The sequence below is a fragment of the Diceros bicornis genome, chromosome 41 (genome assembly GCF_020826845.1).
Source record: "Diceros bicornis minor isolate mBicDic1 chromosome 41, mDicBic1.mat.cur, whole genome shotgun sequence".
NCBI classification, from domain to species: domain Eukaryota; kingdom Metazoa; phylum Chordata; class Mammalia; order Perissodactyla; family Rhinocerotidae; genus Diceros; species Diceros bicornis.
In genome coordinates this window covers 1,330,175-1,348,192 of record NC_080780.1, presented here as the reverse complement: position 1 = coordinate 1,348,192, position 18,018 = coordinate 1,330,175, and the positions used below count along the sequence as shown (strand labels likewise).

Below are 18,018 nucleotides of genomic sequence, written 5' to 3'. Positions count from 1 at the left end.
GAGTATTTCTATCATTTAGAGATGTTTTACTTAAGACAGATAACATAGAAGCTTGTTGGACTTGCAACTGTGAAGCTGTTGGTGGCCTTGGAGGGAGCAGTCTGAGCTGGACAGTTTGGGCAGGGGGTCAGGGTCCCTCCTGGAGAGGAGAGGCAGGCGGGTTGGGGGGCCGGGGTGCTCTACCCCAGGCCCCTTACCAGGGCTGCTGAGAGTGGTCCGCAGGTCACTGGGCGCTGTGTCTCCCTGCAGCGCGGAAGCAGGAGATCATCAAGATCACGGAGCAGCTCATCGAGGCTGTCAACAACGGCGACTTTGAGGCCTACGCGTGAGTCGGGGTCCCTGGGCTGGGTCCTTGGGCAGCCACGGGTGGGCTGTGGGGGCCACCCCTTGGCTATGCTGCCGGCTTCCCCACAGGGAGATGGGTGGATGGAAGGGGACAGACACGGTGGGGGCCCACTCCAGGCGGGTTCAGAGGGACCCCTCCTCACCTGGGTCTGCCCCCCAGGAAAATCTGCGACCCAGGCCTGACCTCATTTGAGCCTGAAGCTCTGGGCAACCTGGTGGAAGGGATGGACTTCCACAGATTCTACTTTGAGAACTGTGAGTGAGGGAGCTGGGGCGGGGATGACGGCGGCACTCCTCAGAGAGCCCACGGGCCCCTCGGTCAGGGGCCCAGGGAAGTCCTGTCTCACCCATGTGCAGGGTTGGTCAGCCCTCCTCCACCTCCTGTGGCAGAGCCCCCCAGGCCACACCAGCCGTGGAACCAGCCTGCTGGAGGGGGTACTGGGCCCACTTGAGGGGCTGGGCCTGTGGAGGGGGCCAGGCTGGCTGGGGTGGGGCGTGGGAGCCGCTGCAATGCCGAGCGCCCGCCTGCCCTCAGTGCTCGCCAAGAACAGCAAGCCGATCCACACGACCATCCTGAACCCACACGTGCACGTCATTGGCGAGGACGCTGCGTGCATCGCCTACATCCGCCTCACGCAGTACATCGATGGGCAGGGCCGGCCCCGCACCAGCCAGTCCGAGGAGACCCGCGTGTGGCACCGCCGTGACGGCAAGTGGCAGAATGTGCACTTCCACTGCTCGGGCGCGCCCGTGGCCCCGCTGCAGTGAAGGTGAGCAGCCGCGGGAGGGGCCTGGTGGCCTGGGCGGCTGCCACCCCTGGAGCAGCGGGGAGCGGTTCCTGGGTGGAAAGGAAGGCCTCGTGTGGTGGGAGCACAGCACGGGGTCGGGCCCCAGGCCCCTCTCCCGGCTGCCCTGGGGCCTACTTTGCAGATGACAAACCTGGGGTAGCTGACCCCCGCCCTCGCGCCCACCCCATTTCAGAGCTGCCGCTGGTTTCGCGGGACAGACTCGGTGTTTGGAGCCCAGCCGCCCTCCGGGCGCACGGCCTGCCTGTCGCATGTTTGTGTCTGCCTCGTTCCTCCCCTGGTGCCTGTGTCTGCAGAAAACCAAGAGCAGATGTAATTCTTTTTAAAAACAAGACGACAACGACAACCAAACACAAAAATTGATGTTGGATGGAACAGAAAAAAACAGTGGAAAAAGGTGTAAAAAGCACTAGTGTTTGTGGGGCTTCGAACCAACCAGCTGCTCCCCACCCAAGCTCTGCGTGTCTGCCTGCTCCTGGCCCCGGGACAGGCCAGGGCAGTGAGCTTGTCCACAGCGGCCTGTCGCCCATGGAACAGCCTTTGTTAGGTGGCGCTGCCCCCAAGGTGTCTGCACCCTCCCTGCCTTGCGCGCGTGGCTTGCTGTCAGCAGTGTCGGGTGTCGTCAGGGGAGGCTGTGGGGCTGCAGGGGGCCTGAGTGGCTGTCGTCTCTCCTGCTTCCCTTCCTTTCCTCCAAGAGGGCAGAGGTGTGGGCTCCCTCCGTGCCCAGTGTCCTGGCGCCCCCAGCACGGAGGAGCAGTGCAGAGGATGACGAGAGAGCCATCTGAGAAGCCTCCACAGGCCCAGGGCTGCAGCTCTGGTCCTTCTGGGGTCAGCCAGGCACAGAGGGGACACATCTTCGTTTCAGACCTCACACCTGGCAAGAGACGTGCTGAGGGGACACCATTGGCTGCAGCCTGTGGGGAGGGGACCCCTGGGTTGGCCTCCCTCCTGTTCAGGGTGCCTCTCCCTTTCTGCCTGCTCTGCCCCCGCCTGTGAGGCCACAGAGGGGCGTGGGCCTCAAGTCCCCAGGGCTCTGGGCTTGGTCATGACACAGGAAGGAGAGAGGAGTCAGAAGGTGGATGAGTGGCTCCCCGGCTCCCGGCTGAGGTGGGGGTCCAGGCAGGTATTTGCTTTCGGAGTCTGGACCTGGAGCAGAAGGGAAAGAGGGCTGCACTGGACTCGAGGAGGCTACAGTGTGTGACGGGGACCCTGAGATGTGGAGACAGCAGGCTAGGTTCACCTTGGGGTCCCCCTGCGTGCTGGTGGTGGTCACTGTGGCTATACTCGGGGACGGGCTGCGTGGTCAGATGGCCGCAGAGAGAGCCGAGGGCCGTCTGCCAGGGTGGAGATGGGTCTGGCCCGGCCTGCTGGGTTATGGTTGGGGGTGGTCAGGGGCCGTGACCCCGGAAGTGCAGGGACTCTCTCCCAACACCTGCCCCCCTTCAATTCACATTGTTTTCAACAAGGATTTTCTTTATCTTCCCACACAAATCAAGCCAAGGGAGGGCACGGAGTGGGAGGCAGGACACAGGATGCTGATCTCCAAGGGGACTCTCCATCGACAGACACTCACCTGCCTGTCCACAGCTGTGCTCAGGACAGCTGTCCCCACCCATGGACACAGGGTAAACATCTGCCGGGCTCCCTGGGCCTCAGGCAGCGGCAGGGCTCACCATGGACAGCGTGTGGCCCGGCCAGCCTCCCCTCCTGGGGCCTCCTCTCTTTCTCTCCCCCTCCTGGTATCTCCACAAAGCTGCCTGTCTGGGATAATTTGGGGATTTTTTTCTGCGGGATAGTTCTTCTGCATGACCCCTCACGAGCAAGCCACACCTGCTCTTCTAGCTAGATGTCCGCGTGTGGCGGCAGCAGCAGCCCGCCCTGCAGGGTCAGCTGCCCGTGGTGCTGGCCGGCCTTTCCTTTTCTCTCTTTTTGCTGAGTTTCATTGTCTTTTCTTTCTGAGCCTTGTAAGTGTACAAAAATTATTTTGTTCTGTCTCGGGAAACTGCAAATAAAAGAAAACCAGGACAAACTGCTTCAGGTCCAGCTGATGCTTTATGCCAGGTCCCTGCTGACCCCAGAGGCTGGCCCTCCTCTACTACGTGGGCCACGAGCTGGCCTGGGCTGCAGAAGGCCCAGACCAGACCTTCCTGAGCTCGGCTGGGGTGGACAGCGTGCCCAGGTTGGGCCGCTCTGTGCGGTCACAGGCCACAGCTCCACCAGCCACCCCCACTCCCACCTCTGGTCCCCCCAGCTCCTCTGTTGGCCCTGGATGCTGGAACCAAAACCAGCCCCTGAGCCCCAACGCCCTTAGCTCTCCAGTCACCCCAGTGGCCTTTAAAGAGGAGGCCGGGTGGGCAGTTTTTGGTGGGAAGAGCCCCAGGACTGAGCCCTGACTGTCCTGTTGACTCTCTCCCTCCACTCGTCCATTCCACCTGCGCGTTGCGCTCACCGTGTGGCCACAGATTCTTGGGGCGTGTGGTGCCCATGGCCACCTGGGCCTGATCCATGGGCCCACACACTAGGTTGTGCAGACAGCACACAGCCCACCACGGACGGCAACATGTCAGGCACAGCGGAGCAGTGGCTGCTGGGATGCAAAAAGATGACATGGCAGGCGATGACAACAGGGGCCTGGAAAGGCTCCCCGAGGAGGCTCAAACAGCAGCCCAGAGCCTGTAGATCTGGGAAACAGAGGGACACCAGGTACAAAGATCGCCTGGACTGAGGGGAGGGAGGGCTCAAGGCCCAGGGTCGGCACAGCCAGGTGCTCCCCACCAGGCCATCCCTCTGCAGCTTGGCCCCAGCACGGGAGCAAACCTTTTACCCTGTGATTTCCCCTGCCTGGGCCTTTTCTGTCCTCAGGCTCTGCCCCACCCACCGTGCCCCTGGCCTGTCCTTCAGGAGGGAGGCATCACACAGCTGCCCACTGTACCCCTATACCATGGAGCCACAAAGCCTGCCGGGGCCTCCCTTGGGAACAGCCCCCCTCCCCCCGCCCCCCCGCCTGTGCCGGCTGTTAGCGACGACCACATTGCTGCAAGACCACACATCTGCGTGGCCATGTGGCCACCTGACTGCATGGCCCCCCCTGACCACATGGCCATCTGATCTGCCTGATCACCTGACCACATGGCTGTATGGCTGCCTGGCCCTAAGGCCACCTGACCGCATGGCTGCAGACACTCAGGCCTAGACAGGTGAGGGCTGCTGGGGCCTACCCTGTGCTCTGCTGGCCCTTTCATAGGTCTCTTGGCCCTTCTCCCTCCCAGACAGGGCCTGGGCAGCCCTGCCAGTACCCCGGATCTCACGTGATGGGCAACCTCCCCTCCACACCTGATCCCTAGGCCCTGCCACTGCCTGTCTGTACCTTATGCTTTGTGCTTTCCTGGGACAGAAACGTGGGCTTCAAAACAGCCCTAGACAGCAAACACACCCAGTCCGTGGGTCCAAATGACTTCTGATAAGATGGGTGCCCAGGGGCCACCTTGAGCCTTCTCAGTCCCATCCACTAGGACAGGGCAGGCCTCCTTCTCTAGCCTCAGCTTCTGGTGGCAGACACCTTTGCACAGGCGAGGAGGCCCTTGAAGTCAGCTTCTCAGTCCGTGGGCTGCACCTGGAGGTGCTCTCCGATGTAAGTGGGAGGGAGGGCTGCGCCAGGGAGCACCATGCGGATCCCAGAGCTGGGCACAGAGAATCTAGGACAGAGTCTGCCAGCTTGGAGTCTGTCCTGGCATGGTATCTAGGGCTGTAATCCGAGGAGCCATTCCAGGCCAGGCCTCCCATCAGGCACACACCGCTGCCCAGCCCCATGCCCCATTGTGGATCCTGAGCCCTGAGGCGGGATGTTGTCACTCCCATCCTGGTGCACGTGGGGTGGGACACAGCATGCAGGGCTACAGGCCCTACAGTCTTCACAGACTGTCTACTGACCAGCCACCGAGATCATTCCTTAAACTAGGTCAAGACGCAAGCCTCCCCAGCCTGCAAGGATCCAGAGGAGCACAGGATGCCCCACGTGCCTGCAGCGCTTGGCCCCAGCTCCTGAGGGCCTTAGCTGTGTGACCCGGCTCTGTGGCTGCAAGGCAGCCTTCCAGGCAGGTTTCCGGCTGTAGCAAGAACCAGGGCCCAGGACTCAGCGACAGCAGAGCTTCTCTGTACTCCGGGGCTCCCTCGCCCAGATCCTGCTAGAAAGGTCTGAAAGGAGGTTCCAGCTTGGGCCTGAGGAGTTAAGGTAGATGCTGCCTCCCCTGGGCAAGAACTGCCCCCGCGTACCCCGGACCCCACACTGCAGGTGCACAGCACAGACGGTCAGGGGTCCTGAAGAAAGGGGCCTCCTGAGGCTCAAACAAAGCACAGAACCATTCTGGAATTTCAAAAGACAACTTTATCCAGATAGGAATTGCTCCAACAGAACAGAGAAAAGTTAGGCAGAAGTTATTAAAACACACTTTGCCAAATGATTTAATATTCGAATACAGTAAGAGCAGGGGAAATGCTAGGCATAGGGCATGAGCCAGCCCCACCCTCGCTGCCCTGCCAGAAGGGCAGCCAGACAGACGTGGGGAGGTGCTGAGGTCTCGCTCTCTCCTCCTCGCAGTCCACACCTCTACCCCCTTCCCCAGCGTCCTCCAAAGTGGGAGGAGGAGAGTCAGGTCAGAGGTGGCCCAATCATTCCCAAGGAACAGTCAGGGAGGTTGCAGCCATCTCAGGTGCCAGTGAGCAGGCCGGGTCTGCGCCTCTGGGGTGGGGGGTCAACTAGAACAGAAGAATCACACGGGCAGCCTACTGTAGGGGTGGCCAAATCCTGACGGCATAGTGCCCAGAACAAAAGGGCTGTGGGCAGGTAAACTTGTTAAGAGGTGGGGGCCTGGGAAGCCACGCAGATCCCACCTCTGGGCCCAGCAAGAGAATACAGGGGTGCTGGCACTTCTGTTGGGGCAGTGGGACCTCCCGGGTAGGGCAAGAACCAGTGTGCTCAAGGAAGGACCCCCAAGGACGAGACTACACTAGCTGACACCAACCTGGCATGAGCTTCTGCGGGGACAGGGTTCCAAGGGCGCATCTTGAGCTCGTGTCCTCAGGAAGCACAGCAGGGCATGTGTGGACATGGCAGGAAGACCTGAGGGACCGGGCAGTGGGAGAGGGGCCCGGAACCTCATGGGCCATCACTTGGGCTGCCCTGCATGCCTGTGTCCAGGGCTGGGCCTCAGGGCCATAGGCCTCGTGCTGCTTGGGGGGCTCAGCACTGCTCCTACTGGGGTCGGGCTGGGGGGCTGCTGGCTCAGACCACAAGCAGGGTGTTGGGGGTCCTCGGGCCAGCTGACACCTTCTCCTGGTGCCCATTAACAGTGGCCACAGAAAAGGCCACTTGCTAAGACATGCAAGGCCCCAGGTGGTTGCCAAGTCAGTCTTGTTACCAGAGGCAAATGAAAACTGGTCCTGAGAGACTGCAGCACACGCTGTGATCCAGACGATCAAAGCCAAACTGCAAGTCAGGGCAGGTGCCCCCCGACTTCAAACACCTCCTGGGCATCTTTGTGGAACTTGCCAGATGAGCCCTGCCCTCAGCAGGAAGCTAGCCTCAGCAGAAGTGCAAACACCACTCAGAAGTTGTGAAGCCCAATGACTGTCCTCCCCATCAAGGCCTCGGCCTTGAAGTACTGGCCCATGCCCTGCTCAGCCCCCAGCCCCAGCGGCCCTGAGTGGCTTTCCCAAGAGAGCCCCACCTGAGTGCTGCCCCGCGCCCAGGTGTGTTATCAGGGAACACACTCTCTTATTGGAGTGTTAATACATTAATGTACAAATAAAACCCAAAGGCACACGAGGATCAACAGCGAGCTGGCCCTGACCTCCTGGGGGCCTGTGCAGGGGTTAGAGACGAGCCCTTGAGCAGCTACAGGAGTCACTGAGTTTATAGTTTCATTTGGCCCAAAAATACACCTTTAGGGGCCTCAAATGATCTTTTCAAAAATTGCTAGACATGTGAATTTGAACGTTCCCTACCCCCAGATCCCTTCCACCACCCCTTGGCTCCTCCTAGAAGCTCCAAAGTGAAAAATGCGAGTCTGTCCCCACTCCAGGTCTTTCCATGGCGGCTCTGCTTCTCTGGAGGCTGCAGTTCTGATGTGAATGACAGTGATGTTCCAGTGCAGGGGCCTCTGATGGCTGCCGTCACATGATTGCACAGCATGAGTTTTGTTTCCGGGCCTTGAAAGAGACAAAGAGAAGCTGAAGTGGGGGCTGAGAAGGCCGGCAGCCCTGACCTCAGCACGGACAGCACAGGGACCTCCGTGGGAATCGGGGTGGCTTTACTAGGGGCTCTGGGAACGAGACCACTGAGTCGGACAGGAACGGGAACCACGAAGAGGAGAGAGAGAGAAAAAACTCGCCTGTCCTCAAGGCCTGGGGAAGGTGTCTAAAAGCAATCCCCACCCCATTAATACTGTCGATAGCGAGTAAATCCCTGCTGTTGAGCCAGGTAGAAAGAGACAGCAACGTAAGTGGGGTCAGCTGAGCACCTTACTTTGCCCCACCCTCGCCTCCCCATCTGACTCCATGGGTGGTGTTTCTTACTGAGGATGTCTTTGGAGAACAGAGCGGTTCCCACTCAGTTTTTGAGGCCCATTACCTTCTCTCTTGCTTCCTGTTCAGATACCCCCTAACCCCACTGGCCATCTCCCTCCAAGGTATAAACAAAAGCAAACGTGTGTGGACAGACCAGGTAAACTCAGCCCCACCACTGTTCAAAAGGTGAAATACTTCTGTCACAGGGAAACGAACTGGAGGCACGAGAACCTCTCCAGGAAGGCTGTACACCCAACTGCTGAGCAGACAGCAGGAGTGAAGCGAAGCCCTGGGGACCAGAACCTGAACCAACCTTCTGCCTCTTGGTGGGGAGCCTAGCAGCAGGGGGACAATGTCTATGCTTGCTTTCCCTCCACTGGGGCCCATGGGATCCGCCACTACTGACCAGGCCTGGGCACCCCTCTTCTGCTCTCACTGCACGTCACTGACTGTTCTAAGAAAGATTTGTTTAGTGGAGAGGGCACAAGGGACGAGCATGCTCAACTGCTCTCTGGGGGCACCTGGGAGCAGCAGGCCGGTACCCACCGTTTTATAGAAGGCTTTAGACTGTGTTCCCAGCACTTCCGATTTGGACACCAGGTCATCTAGCTTCTCTCCTCGCTCTAACAAAGACTCCATGGTGTTGTGCTGGACAAAAGGAAAAAGAAAAAAGGCTTTGTTCACAAAATGAGCTGACATGACCCCTCATGAAGTTCAGTCACGGACAGCACTTCCTTTGGGCTCCTCCCCCGTACATGAGCATCAAGATACGGCATCCCAGACTTGTGGATGCAACAGGATCTAGTGACCTTCCTGTGGAATCTAGAAGGTTCTAACTGGGATAGAGCACTTCCCAAAAGCTTCTCCACAGCACAGGCCTGGATAACCATGCTCTAGGAGGGAATACTTATATCTGTACTTACACACGTATTCCTATCAGCTACAAAGTTTCCCCTTCCCTAGAGGAGAACTGAGTTTAAATGTCATTACCACATACTCTGCAGAAGCATCTACACACTTAGGGAGGATGAGCACACACGCAGACCCTTTTTGATGGGGTGACGGGCTAGAGCCCTTAGAAGACCCCGTGGCCCTGCTACCAGCGTCATCAGGAAGAGGCCGGCTCGCTTCTGCCCCAGATGGCCATTGCTGGAGCAGCAGCAGGGCCCCCCAGAGCCCTCTTCAGAGCAAGGAGCACGAACCCAAGTGCGCACCTGTGAGATGGCACAGAATGAGCAACGAGCAAGAATCTCCTTTATCTCCACACACAGCTGAGCAACTCAGATTTCCCCCATAAAAAGTTAACTGGATTAAGATACGGATGGGATGAGAAGCAGCGTGACCAATAATCCAGATGCAGCCACAACAGGGCTGGGGGAGGTGGCCAATCTGCTCTCTGCAGTGCAGAGAGGCTAGGACAGTGCACACGTGTCCCCTGGCTCTGTGGTGCTCACAGACTCAGACGCTGAAGCAGCAGAGGAAGAGACGGGCTTGGTTAGAAAGCGCGGGGAAACACGTGACGAGAGACAGAGACGCCTGAGACTTCCACAGCTGACTCCCATTCCAAAGCCCCAACACTACAGTATTCAGAGCACGGGCCAGAAGACCTACGTTAGGAGCCCCTGGGATGCTCTCTACAGACACAGCCTGAACTGCAGAACATAGAACTCCCGCCCCAGACCAGAGTTCAACTCCAGGAGACGCCAATGTGCACGAAAGCTGAGCCAGTGTTGGGAGGAATTTTATCTTGGGGGGGCGGGGGGGCGCGGTTTCCTGGGCATCTGGGCTTTATATCCTCTCCCTTAGGGTCCATTAACTGCCAGGCACTGGTGGAAGTTAGGTGTTGTACTGCGAGCAGGGACATAAAGACAAGACAAGCTCCCAGTCCTAGGAGCTCACATAAACATGTTTGTGTCAGGGAAACACATAAATAAGTAGTGACAATGCAGTGACATTCAGAAGGGCCTGGTGTAGCCTCCAAGTACTTGGGAGGCCTGAGTGTGGGATGCTTGCGTGGGAGCCGGGCAGGAAAGTGTGAGAGGTGACAGGGCCCAGTTGTGAGATCGTGTCAGGAAGTCCGCTCTTCATCCTGAAGCTGATTCGAGAGCTGCTGAAGGACTTTAAGCAACGAGTAACAGATCAATGGCTCTTGTCTGGTGGACAGACTGGAGTGGGTGGGAAACGAGGCAGAGGCCACAAAGACCAAACCCCAGGTGAAAACAGATGCTGCTCATGTGCCAAAAGGTAGCTCATAGTCAAAAAAAACTGTTGAAGCAGCAGTTACAAACCAGGAGATCTCAGATAAAAATGCAGGGTTCCTGCTCTTCTAGAACAGGCCTGTATTTAGCCAGAAAAAGAGTGCTTCAGTGCCCCCCTGCGACCCAGAGCCTGCAAGGGAGGCACCTGCTGGGCTCTGAGACAAGCTGAGGCAGGCGCTGGCGGCGGGGAGGCAGCTCCAGAGCTCAGGCCATCCAAACCCAGCAACCGCCCAGACAGGGAGTGGAGTGGGGAACAAGGGCCACGTCGGCTCCCAGCTGGGCCCCTGTACAACGGGTGCCATTAACCAAGATGGGGTACGGGACAGACAGGCAGGGAGTTGTCTACGTGAGTCTGGCTTTGAAGCCTTTGATGCATGGGGAGAGGTAGGCAAACACCACTTGCAGGAAAGTGTCTCGGCTACGATTAAGACGAGCATGGACTGCAGGTGTGATCGCTGGCCCTCTTTCTGCCCCTAAGCTGTGGCCTTGCCCTCCCAGCTTCTTGCTTACCAGGATGATTTTGGTCTCATCTAGTTCAGCCTGCACTTTACTCATGGGGTCAGCTTCTCGGGGGTTCTAGGAAAGAGCCAAAAATAAGAACAATGTCAGGACTAGAGTGACCACCTAGAAACAAAGCTCAAACTGAGCGAGCCAGACACACCTTCACAAGGTAAAAACCACAGGCTGTTTAAACACACAACAGAGAAGCAAAAGCCTGCCCAGGAGCCCAGCTCCCAGGTCTTTTTTTTTTTTTAGCTGAGGAAGATTCGCCCTCAGCTAACATCTGCTGCCAATCTTCCTCTTTTTGTATGTGGGCTGCTGCCACAGCACAGCCACTGACAGAAGAGTGGTGTAGGTCTGTGCCCGGGAACTGAAGCGGAGTGTGCTGAACTTAACCACTAGGCCACGGGGGCTGGCCGGGTTCCAGGTCTTAATGTGGGTCCCTGCATTTTCCAAAGGGACATCGACATCAAGGCTGTCAGGAAGTCACCAAGAGCCACAACTATCAAGCTGTTGTTCTGGGCCACATGGTGTCTACACAAGGCACTCTACCTGGTATCTACTGAGGTGACCGTCCAGGGCTGCATAGTGGATGGTAGCAGGGGATCCGACCGGCCACTCTATCCTGTCGACCTGCTGGGAGAATTCGTCCAGTACCTGCAAGACAAGAAAGGTCAACAACAGCCCCCTCGTGCTCACCAGCACCCACGGCAACACGGTGTGACCTGGGAGCCTCACCCAAAAGAGGTGCCCAGGAAGGAGGGAAGAGGAGGGAGGCTAAGGGCAAGGGGGAAATCCAGGCTCAAGTTCCTCCTTCCTGAGTATTCTGGGAATTAAAAAATGCCCAGCCTGAGATGATCCTCATCTGGTGAATGGTGAAAGTATTAGAATTTTAAACTACCGATTTCCACCTTTACCAGGTTATGAATTTCCAGGAAAAAGAACTGGCCCTCTAATTTTCCAAAATAATTCTTCAAAAAGGGAATTAGGTCCTTTGGATTTAAGCAACCACCAGATTTCATGTGCTTGTAAGCGTATTAGTGTTTTGGGAGACAAGATGAAGCCAACGTCTTCCAGGAGTTTGTAATTAGCACCACTCACTCAAACTGAAGCACCACTCAAACTGAAGAACGTGGAGGTGCTAAGCCCCGTGGTGGTGCCAGGTCCCATTAGGGAAGGGAGCTACCATAACTACAGGACGGGTCAGGAAGGGGACTCCTTGAGCAGAAGCAGAAGTGTCTGCAGGGATGGCCTGACGGAGGGGAGGTGGGTCACAGAGCAGAGCATGGAGGTTGGTGTGGCTGAGAAGGAACTGAAAGTCATGACTATTGAGGGTGGAGGCAGAAAGAGAGCCGGCTAGAGGAGTGACCAGGGCCGGGAACATGGCCAGAGCTGACCTGAGGGTCCTATCCCAGAAGGACAGATGCTGTGACTCTGTGGCAGACGGGGAGAGTCAAGGTGGCACCAGGGACACAGCCTGGACACAGGTGGGAAGAGGGGCAGAACTCGGCACCAGGGAGAGAACCTGGGAAGGGATGCCCGACTGTCTCTTGGTAGCGTAAGGAGAAAAGCTGAAAACGGGTTGATTTTGGGCACACTATTTCATCTCTTATACTCAGGCATTGTCGCCACCCCTGGCTCCAGCCCACACTCATCCATCCCGGTCCAGTCCAGACAAATTGCAAACTCACCTTCTCCAGCAGGGTAAAAGCCACACGGGATGGATATTCACTGTCAGCAATGACCACTCCTGCAAGACTGTCAGTTCGCACGTAGACATGGCACAGATATTCTAAGAAGGTGAGAGGTCAGACACACGGACGGCGACATGAGGGCTTTAGACTTTTTCACTGCCCAAATCAGTCAAAGCATCACAAGGCTGGGCTCCTGCCTTTTGGGTCAATGAAGCCACCCTGAGGGAGGTTTGTGGAGAGGGTCTGCATCACAGCCCAATGGACTCAGAGGACGGCGCTATGGAAGCTCTGCCGTCACCGTGGCCCAACACCTGCTTCAGGACAAGGACGCCCTCAGAGGCCCAGCAGGCAAAGCCAGGGCCCAAAGGAGCCGCCTGAGGTGCAGAAAACATCCCAGGCAACACAGCCCCAGGTGCATGTCCACCTCACACCCCTGAGCTCCAGGACAGTCCTGGCAGCTCTCTGAGGCTCTGCTCTGTTCCCAGACTGAGGGAACCCTGGACAAGCCACGCAGCCTCCACTTTCTTAAAAAACTCTGTAAGTGTAACCCCAAGTCAGGAAATCACCTCTATGGGCCTCAGGTTTCCTTATTACAGCAACCCTGCCTGGCCTACTGCATTCTGTGGTGGGCCGGGGCAGGGAGCAAGAGGGGAGAGAAGGCCCATCTAGAAAAAAATTAGCCACTGCTGGCTGAGGTCTCCAGTATTACTGTGCTGAAATCACCAAATTATCAAAAGGTATAGTCTGTACAACGGCGTCTGCAAAACAGTCACAATCCAGGGGATTAATTTCTGTCACTTTGAAAGGATTCAGAGATGATACAGCTAACCATATCCCCAAGGTAAAAGGAACCTAAGGACTACAGCTGACGAATAAGAACCTTCTTGTCCCTAAGACTCTCACTTAGGGGCCGGCCCCGTGGCTTTGCGGTTAAGTGTGCGCGCTCTGCTACCAGTGGCTTGGGTTCGGATCCCGGGCGCGCACAGATGCACCGCTTGTCAGGCCATGCTGTGGCAGCGTCCCACATAAAGTGGAGGAAGATCGGCAGGGATGTTAGCTCAGGGCCGGTCTTCCTCAGCAAAAAGAGGAGGATTGGCATGGATGTTAGCTCAGGGCTGATCTTCCTCACATACACAAAAAAGACTCTCACCCAGAAGATTCCAATGCTAAACAAGGAAAAACAAATTAAAGAGGAGAGGGAGAGACTGTGGGCCCCTGAAATCAGAAAAGGGCAGAGATAAATGAGAGCAGGGACAAGGAGAGGGACAGGGGGTCATCACCGACACTCTACTTTGTCTACATTCCCTAATAAGATTCAAACATGGAGTCAAAGTGCACACTATAGAGCACCTGACAAGTGGGTCAGCATCTGAGGAAACGTCTTTAAATAATAAAGTTGGGAAGGCAGACACAGCCGGAGGAGAACTGAGAATATTTAAATGTTCATGATCCAATGTGACTTGCGGGACGTGAGCGGTACAGGGATCCCGCACAGAACACATACATTCAATACCGCCTGCATCATCCGCGCGGTACCTCCACATCACGGGACCCAACGTCAGCGCCACACGTTGAGAGTCCTTGTTTTCTGCCTGAGGAAGCTCACGTACACCTTCCCTGATCTGTCTGTATAATATACACCTCTATTCAAATAAATGCCTAAAAATTCCTACAGGAAACTTGAATTATGAAGAAAAAATAATGGTCAAGAGTAAAAAATAATGAGTTTTCAGATTCCTAGTCAAAAATCTAAGGAGCACAGAATGCAGTACTGCCTCAACAGGGCTAGCTGGAAATCCTTTTTTGAGATGTCTACAAATCTGGAGAGGAAGAGGATACACATAAAGGTTGCTTATCACTCCAAGAGAGTTGGACCCTAATATTAAGCAAGTCCAAGCTTTGGGGGCGATTTTAACTACATAGCTTAGATACCACAGTGGGCACAGAATTCTGTGTAAAGAGGAAGAGGAAGGAAGAGAGAACAAGGTAGCAGAGGAGTAGGGTCCTGGCAGCCCTTTCCATCATGAGGCGACGGCTCGAGTCGAGAGAGCTGCCAGCTACCTGAGGTGTGGCAGCAACGCCAGCACACAACTCACAAGTTGGCAGGTCCTCTTACCTTGTTCTTTCACAGAAGCTCTGCTGCCTTTCGCTGAGCGCTCCACAATCAGTTGACTTGTGAAGGTCATGAATTCCTGAACACTAAGAAACACAACAAATATTACCTATTCCCATCACCTTGTCCCCAACACAATGAAAGTGACCTCTGAGCTTATACACTAAGGAGACATTGCTTCTTGGTTTCATTCCTTTCCCTCCCAACCTTAGTAACAAATAATAAATGCTTTGCAAATGAACACAAATACAGATAATTACAAATCATCATGACCATTCAAACCACATGTTTGCTACCTAGCTCACCCACAGCCCACTTCCAGACTTCTGGGGAGTTTTCTACAGGCTACAGTCAACTTAACGTTTTGGTCAGAGAATGATTCGGGACACAGTGGAGAAGCAGAAGGCAGCTCCTGCTCTCAAAGCCTCACCAACTTCCAAGAAACAGGGCAAACAAAAACTGCACTGGAAAAACACAAGCAGCAAACACTGTTCGGCAGATGAACAGCCAGTGATGGCTGCAGCCACACGCCACACACCGCAATGTGACACACATCCGCAGTGAATGCTGGGCCTCCTCCACGGTACGAGCCCAGGGCACTCTGGAAGGAATGGAGGGCAACACTCAGCCAAGACAAGGAAATGGGAAATGGCTTGTGCCATTTTTCATACAAAGACTGAGAGGGAAGAGGAGATTCATGGGCCCGACAGAGAGATGTGGCCAGATGGAACAGTCACAGGTGACACGGATCCAGCCAGAGGAAGAGGGGATGACAAGAAGCCTCTGATCAGGAATGCCACAGAAGGAGCCATCAGAGCAGGATCCTGACTCAGAGTCCACAGCTGGGCTCCTGCAGATCTATAAACTTCTGACACTGCACTGAGAGCCACAGCGAAGAGTGAAGCCCCCGACTCGGGAGTGGACTGCCCTGCTGGGATCCTAGCTCCACCACTTACAAGGTGTGTGAACTCAGGCAAGTTCCTTACTGCACTGGGCCTCATCTATAAACTCAAGATTCCCTGTGATGGTTAAATGAGTTACGTTGTGTAAAGCACTTAGCACAATGCCTGGTGCACAGTATTACTTGCTACTATTATCTTGATAGAGTGATTTGGTCAAAATAATCCCTTGGAGAAAAATAAGGAAGCCCCTGCAGTAAAACTAAAAAGAGATAGAGCTTAGAGTAGAACTGTAATTAGACAAAGGAAGAATCGCATTCACATGAGAGCCTGCAGACAAGGGCCAGAGACGCTGGGAAACCATTTGAAGGTTTTAAGCTTGGGGTCTCGTAATCATGAGGCAGGAAGGATGGAAGCCAGGAAGCCTTATGAGAAAAACAACATGATCAGCTGGAAGACATGTTGTTTTAACAGAGGCAAGTAGACATGTCCCTGTAGTACTGCAGTTGTATTAATCCTCTGAAACTGGCATGGAACTGGGGGTCTTCAGTATACATGGGCAGGGAAACAGAAAAAGAATCAGAGTTAGGCAAGTTGGTACCAAAAGTTCCATCACAGAAAAGCAGCAACACAGAGCAGAAAACAGAAGCCATGGTAAAGAATGCTACGTATCAAAAAAGACCCAAAAGAAGCAGAAAATTTCAACAATATAACAACAGGAATTGTTTTAGATCCTGCCAGAAAACCACTCTCAGGAACAAAACAGCTGGGGCGAGCCCGGTGGTGTAGGAGTTAAGTTTGCACGCTCCGTTTCAGCAGCCTAGCGTTCTTGGGTTCAGATCCCAGGGGCGGAACTACGCACCGCTCTTCAAACCATGCTGTGGTGGCATCCCACATATAAAGTAGAGGAAGATGGGCACGGATGTTAGCACAGGGCCAGTCTTCCTCAGCAAAAAGAGGAGGATTGGCAACAGACGTTAACTCAGGGCTGATCTTCTTCATACACACAAAAAGAACAAAACAGCTGCTTTGAAGCAGTGAAAACAGAATCCAGATTACCCCAGAGTTGGAGACTGGGTGACCACAGACACTGACTCTGGAGGGTCCTCCTCCTTGGTGCCTGAGCCCCCCCGCCCCCCAACGAATGGGCTGCAAGTGTCTGTGGTCCTTCTGATACACACCTTTCTGCAAGCAAAGTGCCCCAGAAATGTTTAAAAGCATGTAAGCCCTACAAATCCCACGCTTCCTTTCAAATCTTAAGGGTAGAAACCTTTTGTATCACTGCATCCCAACCACAAAAAGCACACAATTTGGGTTCAAGTCCTGGCTAGTTGCACCACAATTTCTTGGGGCCTCAGTGACTTCATCCATAAAACGGAGAGTATATCAACACCTCTCACACCAAATTGCTGGAAAGCCCCAGCAGATGATAGACACATGGTTCTCAAGGTGTTGCACCTGAGCTGCCTGGGTCAGCATCACTGGGTAGGAGGCGTTGGTTTAAAATAGAGATTTCTGGGCCTCAACCTACTAGTTCAGAACGTGCGGGCGTGAACCTGGGAAATCTACACTTTTTCAAAGTCCTCTTATAATTTTTATACGACAAAAATTTGAAAAACACTGAGTACGAGAGTATATCCTGAAATGGTATAAGCCTTTTTTCGAGCAAAAGGAGAATGATTCCTCAGAGCTACAGTCTGCAGACCGAGGAAGAGGCCACCACCCGGCTGGGGTAGGCCGAGCCCTGGGCCTCCCCCGACCCCAACCCTCCTGCGATCCCGCGCCTCCCTCGACCCCGACCCTCCGGAGATCCCGCGCCTCCCTCGACCCGACCCTCCTGCCATCCCGGGCCTCCCCCGACCCGACCCTCCGGAGATCCCGGGCCTCCCCCGACCCGACCCGACCCCGCTCACCTGGACCTCTGGAAGAAGCTGAAGGAGGACACGTCGTACGCGGCTTTGAGCAGCACGGCCTTGGGCTCGCCTTTGTAGAGGACGCTGAGGCTGTACAGCTTCATGGCGCCCCGCGACCGCCCGGCTGCCGGGCCGGCTCGCAGGCAGCAGCGCGGCCGCCGCCCCTCGCACCGCCGCTGGCTGCTGACGGGTCGGACGCCGGCTTCCTCCTCCCGGCTCGGGGTCTACTTCCGGTTCCGGCCAGGGGCCGCCGCCCGAGATCGAACAGAGGGTTCGGTGCCCCGGATGCAGAAAGGAGCGGCCGACACGCGCGTCGAGGGGCGGGGCGGGCGCGGGAGCGCGGCCCTGCCCCCCTGGGCTGTCCTGCAGCCTCCCGGGCCGTGCCGAGTCGTCTTGGGCCGTGCTGAGGCCTCGGGGAGCGTCCCTGTTTCCCGGGCCGCCCTCCGAGCAGTGAGACCCGGAGTAGCACCCACACGACAGTGCTTTGAAAACCCTACACGAGGGGCTTTGATTTATGGGCGAACTGCCTTCCTGGAGAGTGTTTTGTAAATCAAATCTTGGGTGAAGGGCAGGGATCTTTTCTTCTACAGGCCCCTTCGGGGATGTGAAGGCATGCCTCTCATCTTCAGATGATTGATGCCTCATGCCTTCCTCCCGCCGTGTGGGAGCGAATCCTGGTCACACAGGACCCCTCAGCGCAAGCCGGCAGGGGTGAAGTCTCGGGCCCCTGTGAAAGCAACTGTCTGACTAAGCGCTGATACAGGAGGCCAAGCGCTGACCTCACAGAGTAGCAGAGCCGCTTCACCTCAAAAGGGGCAGCTTGATGCACAGTGACTTGGAAAACCTCATTTTGCTTGAGATGTTGAAAAAATGCTTTATCAATGGATAGGGATGAATGAGGCACAGTGCTCCACCAGTACCTCAT

The 18,018-nt window shown here is 55.7% G+C and overlaps 2 protein-coding genes across 3 annotated transcripts in view; one reads left to right on the top strand and one right to left on the bottom strand.

The window, feature by feature from the left end:
- The window catches only part of CAMK2B (calcium/calmodulin dependent protein kinase II beta), a 94,851-nt gene extending 91,631 nt beyond the window's left edge, over positions 1-3,220 (top strand). For both annotated transcript variants that reach the window (XM_058534735.1, XM_058534734.1), the window contains 4 exons: positions 250-325; positions 506-600; positions 881-1,115; positions 1,327-3,220. In XM_058534735.1, the coding sequence (XP_058390718.1) occupies positions 250-325; positions 506-600; positions 881-1,113 (404 nt within the window). In that variant the 3' untranslated portion in view covers positions 1,114-1,115; positions 1,327-3,220. The remainder of the gene's footprint in view (positions 1-249; positions 326-505; positions 601-880; positions 1,116-1,326) is intronic.
- A 2,297-nt stretch (positions 3,221-5,517) lies between these two features.
- Positions 5,518-17,255, bottom strand: YKT6 (YKT6 v-SNARE homolog). Its single transcript, XM_058534743.1, has 7 exons — positions 17,094-17,255; positions 14,285-14,367; positions 12,166-12,266; positions 11,027-11,131; positions 10,484-10,549; positions 8,262-8,363; positions 5,518-7,358 (listed from the first exon to the last, which is right to left on the bottom strand). The coding sequence occupies exons 1-7, from the start codon at positions 17,195-17,197 to the stop codon at positions 7,323-7,325; spliced, it is 597 nt and encodes a 198-aa protein (XP_058390726.1). The 5' UTR covers positions 17,198-17,255; the 3' UTR covers positions 5,518-7,322.
- Positions 17,256-18,018: the final 763 nt, after the last annotated feature.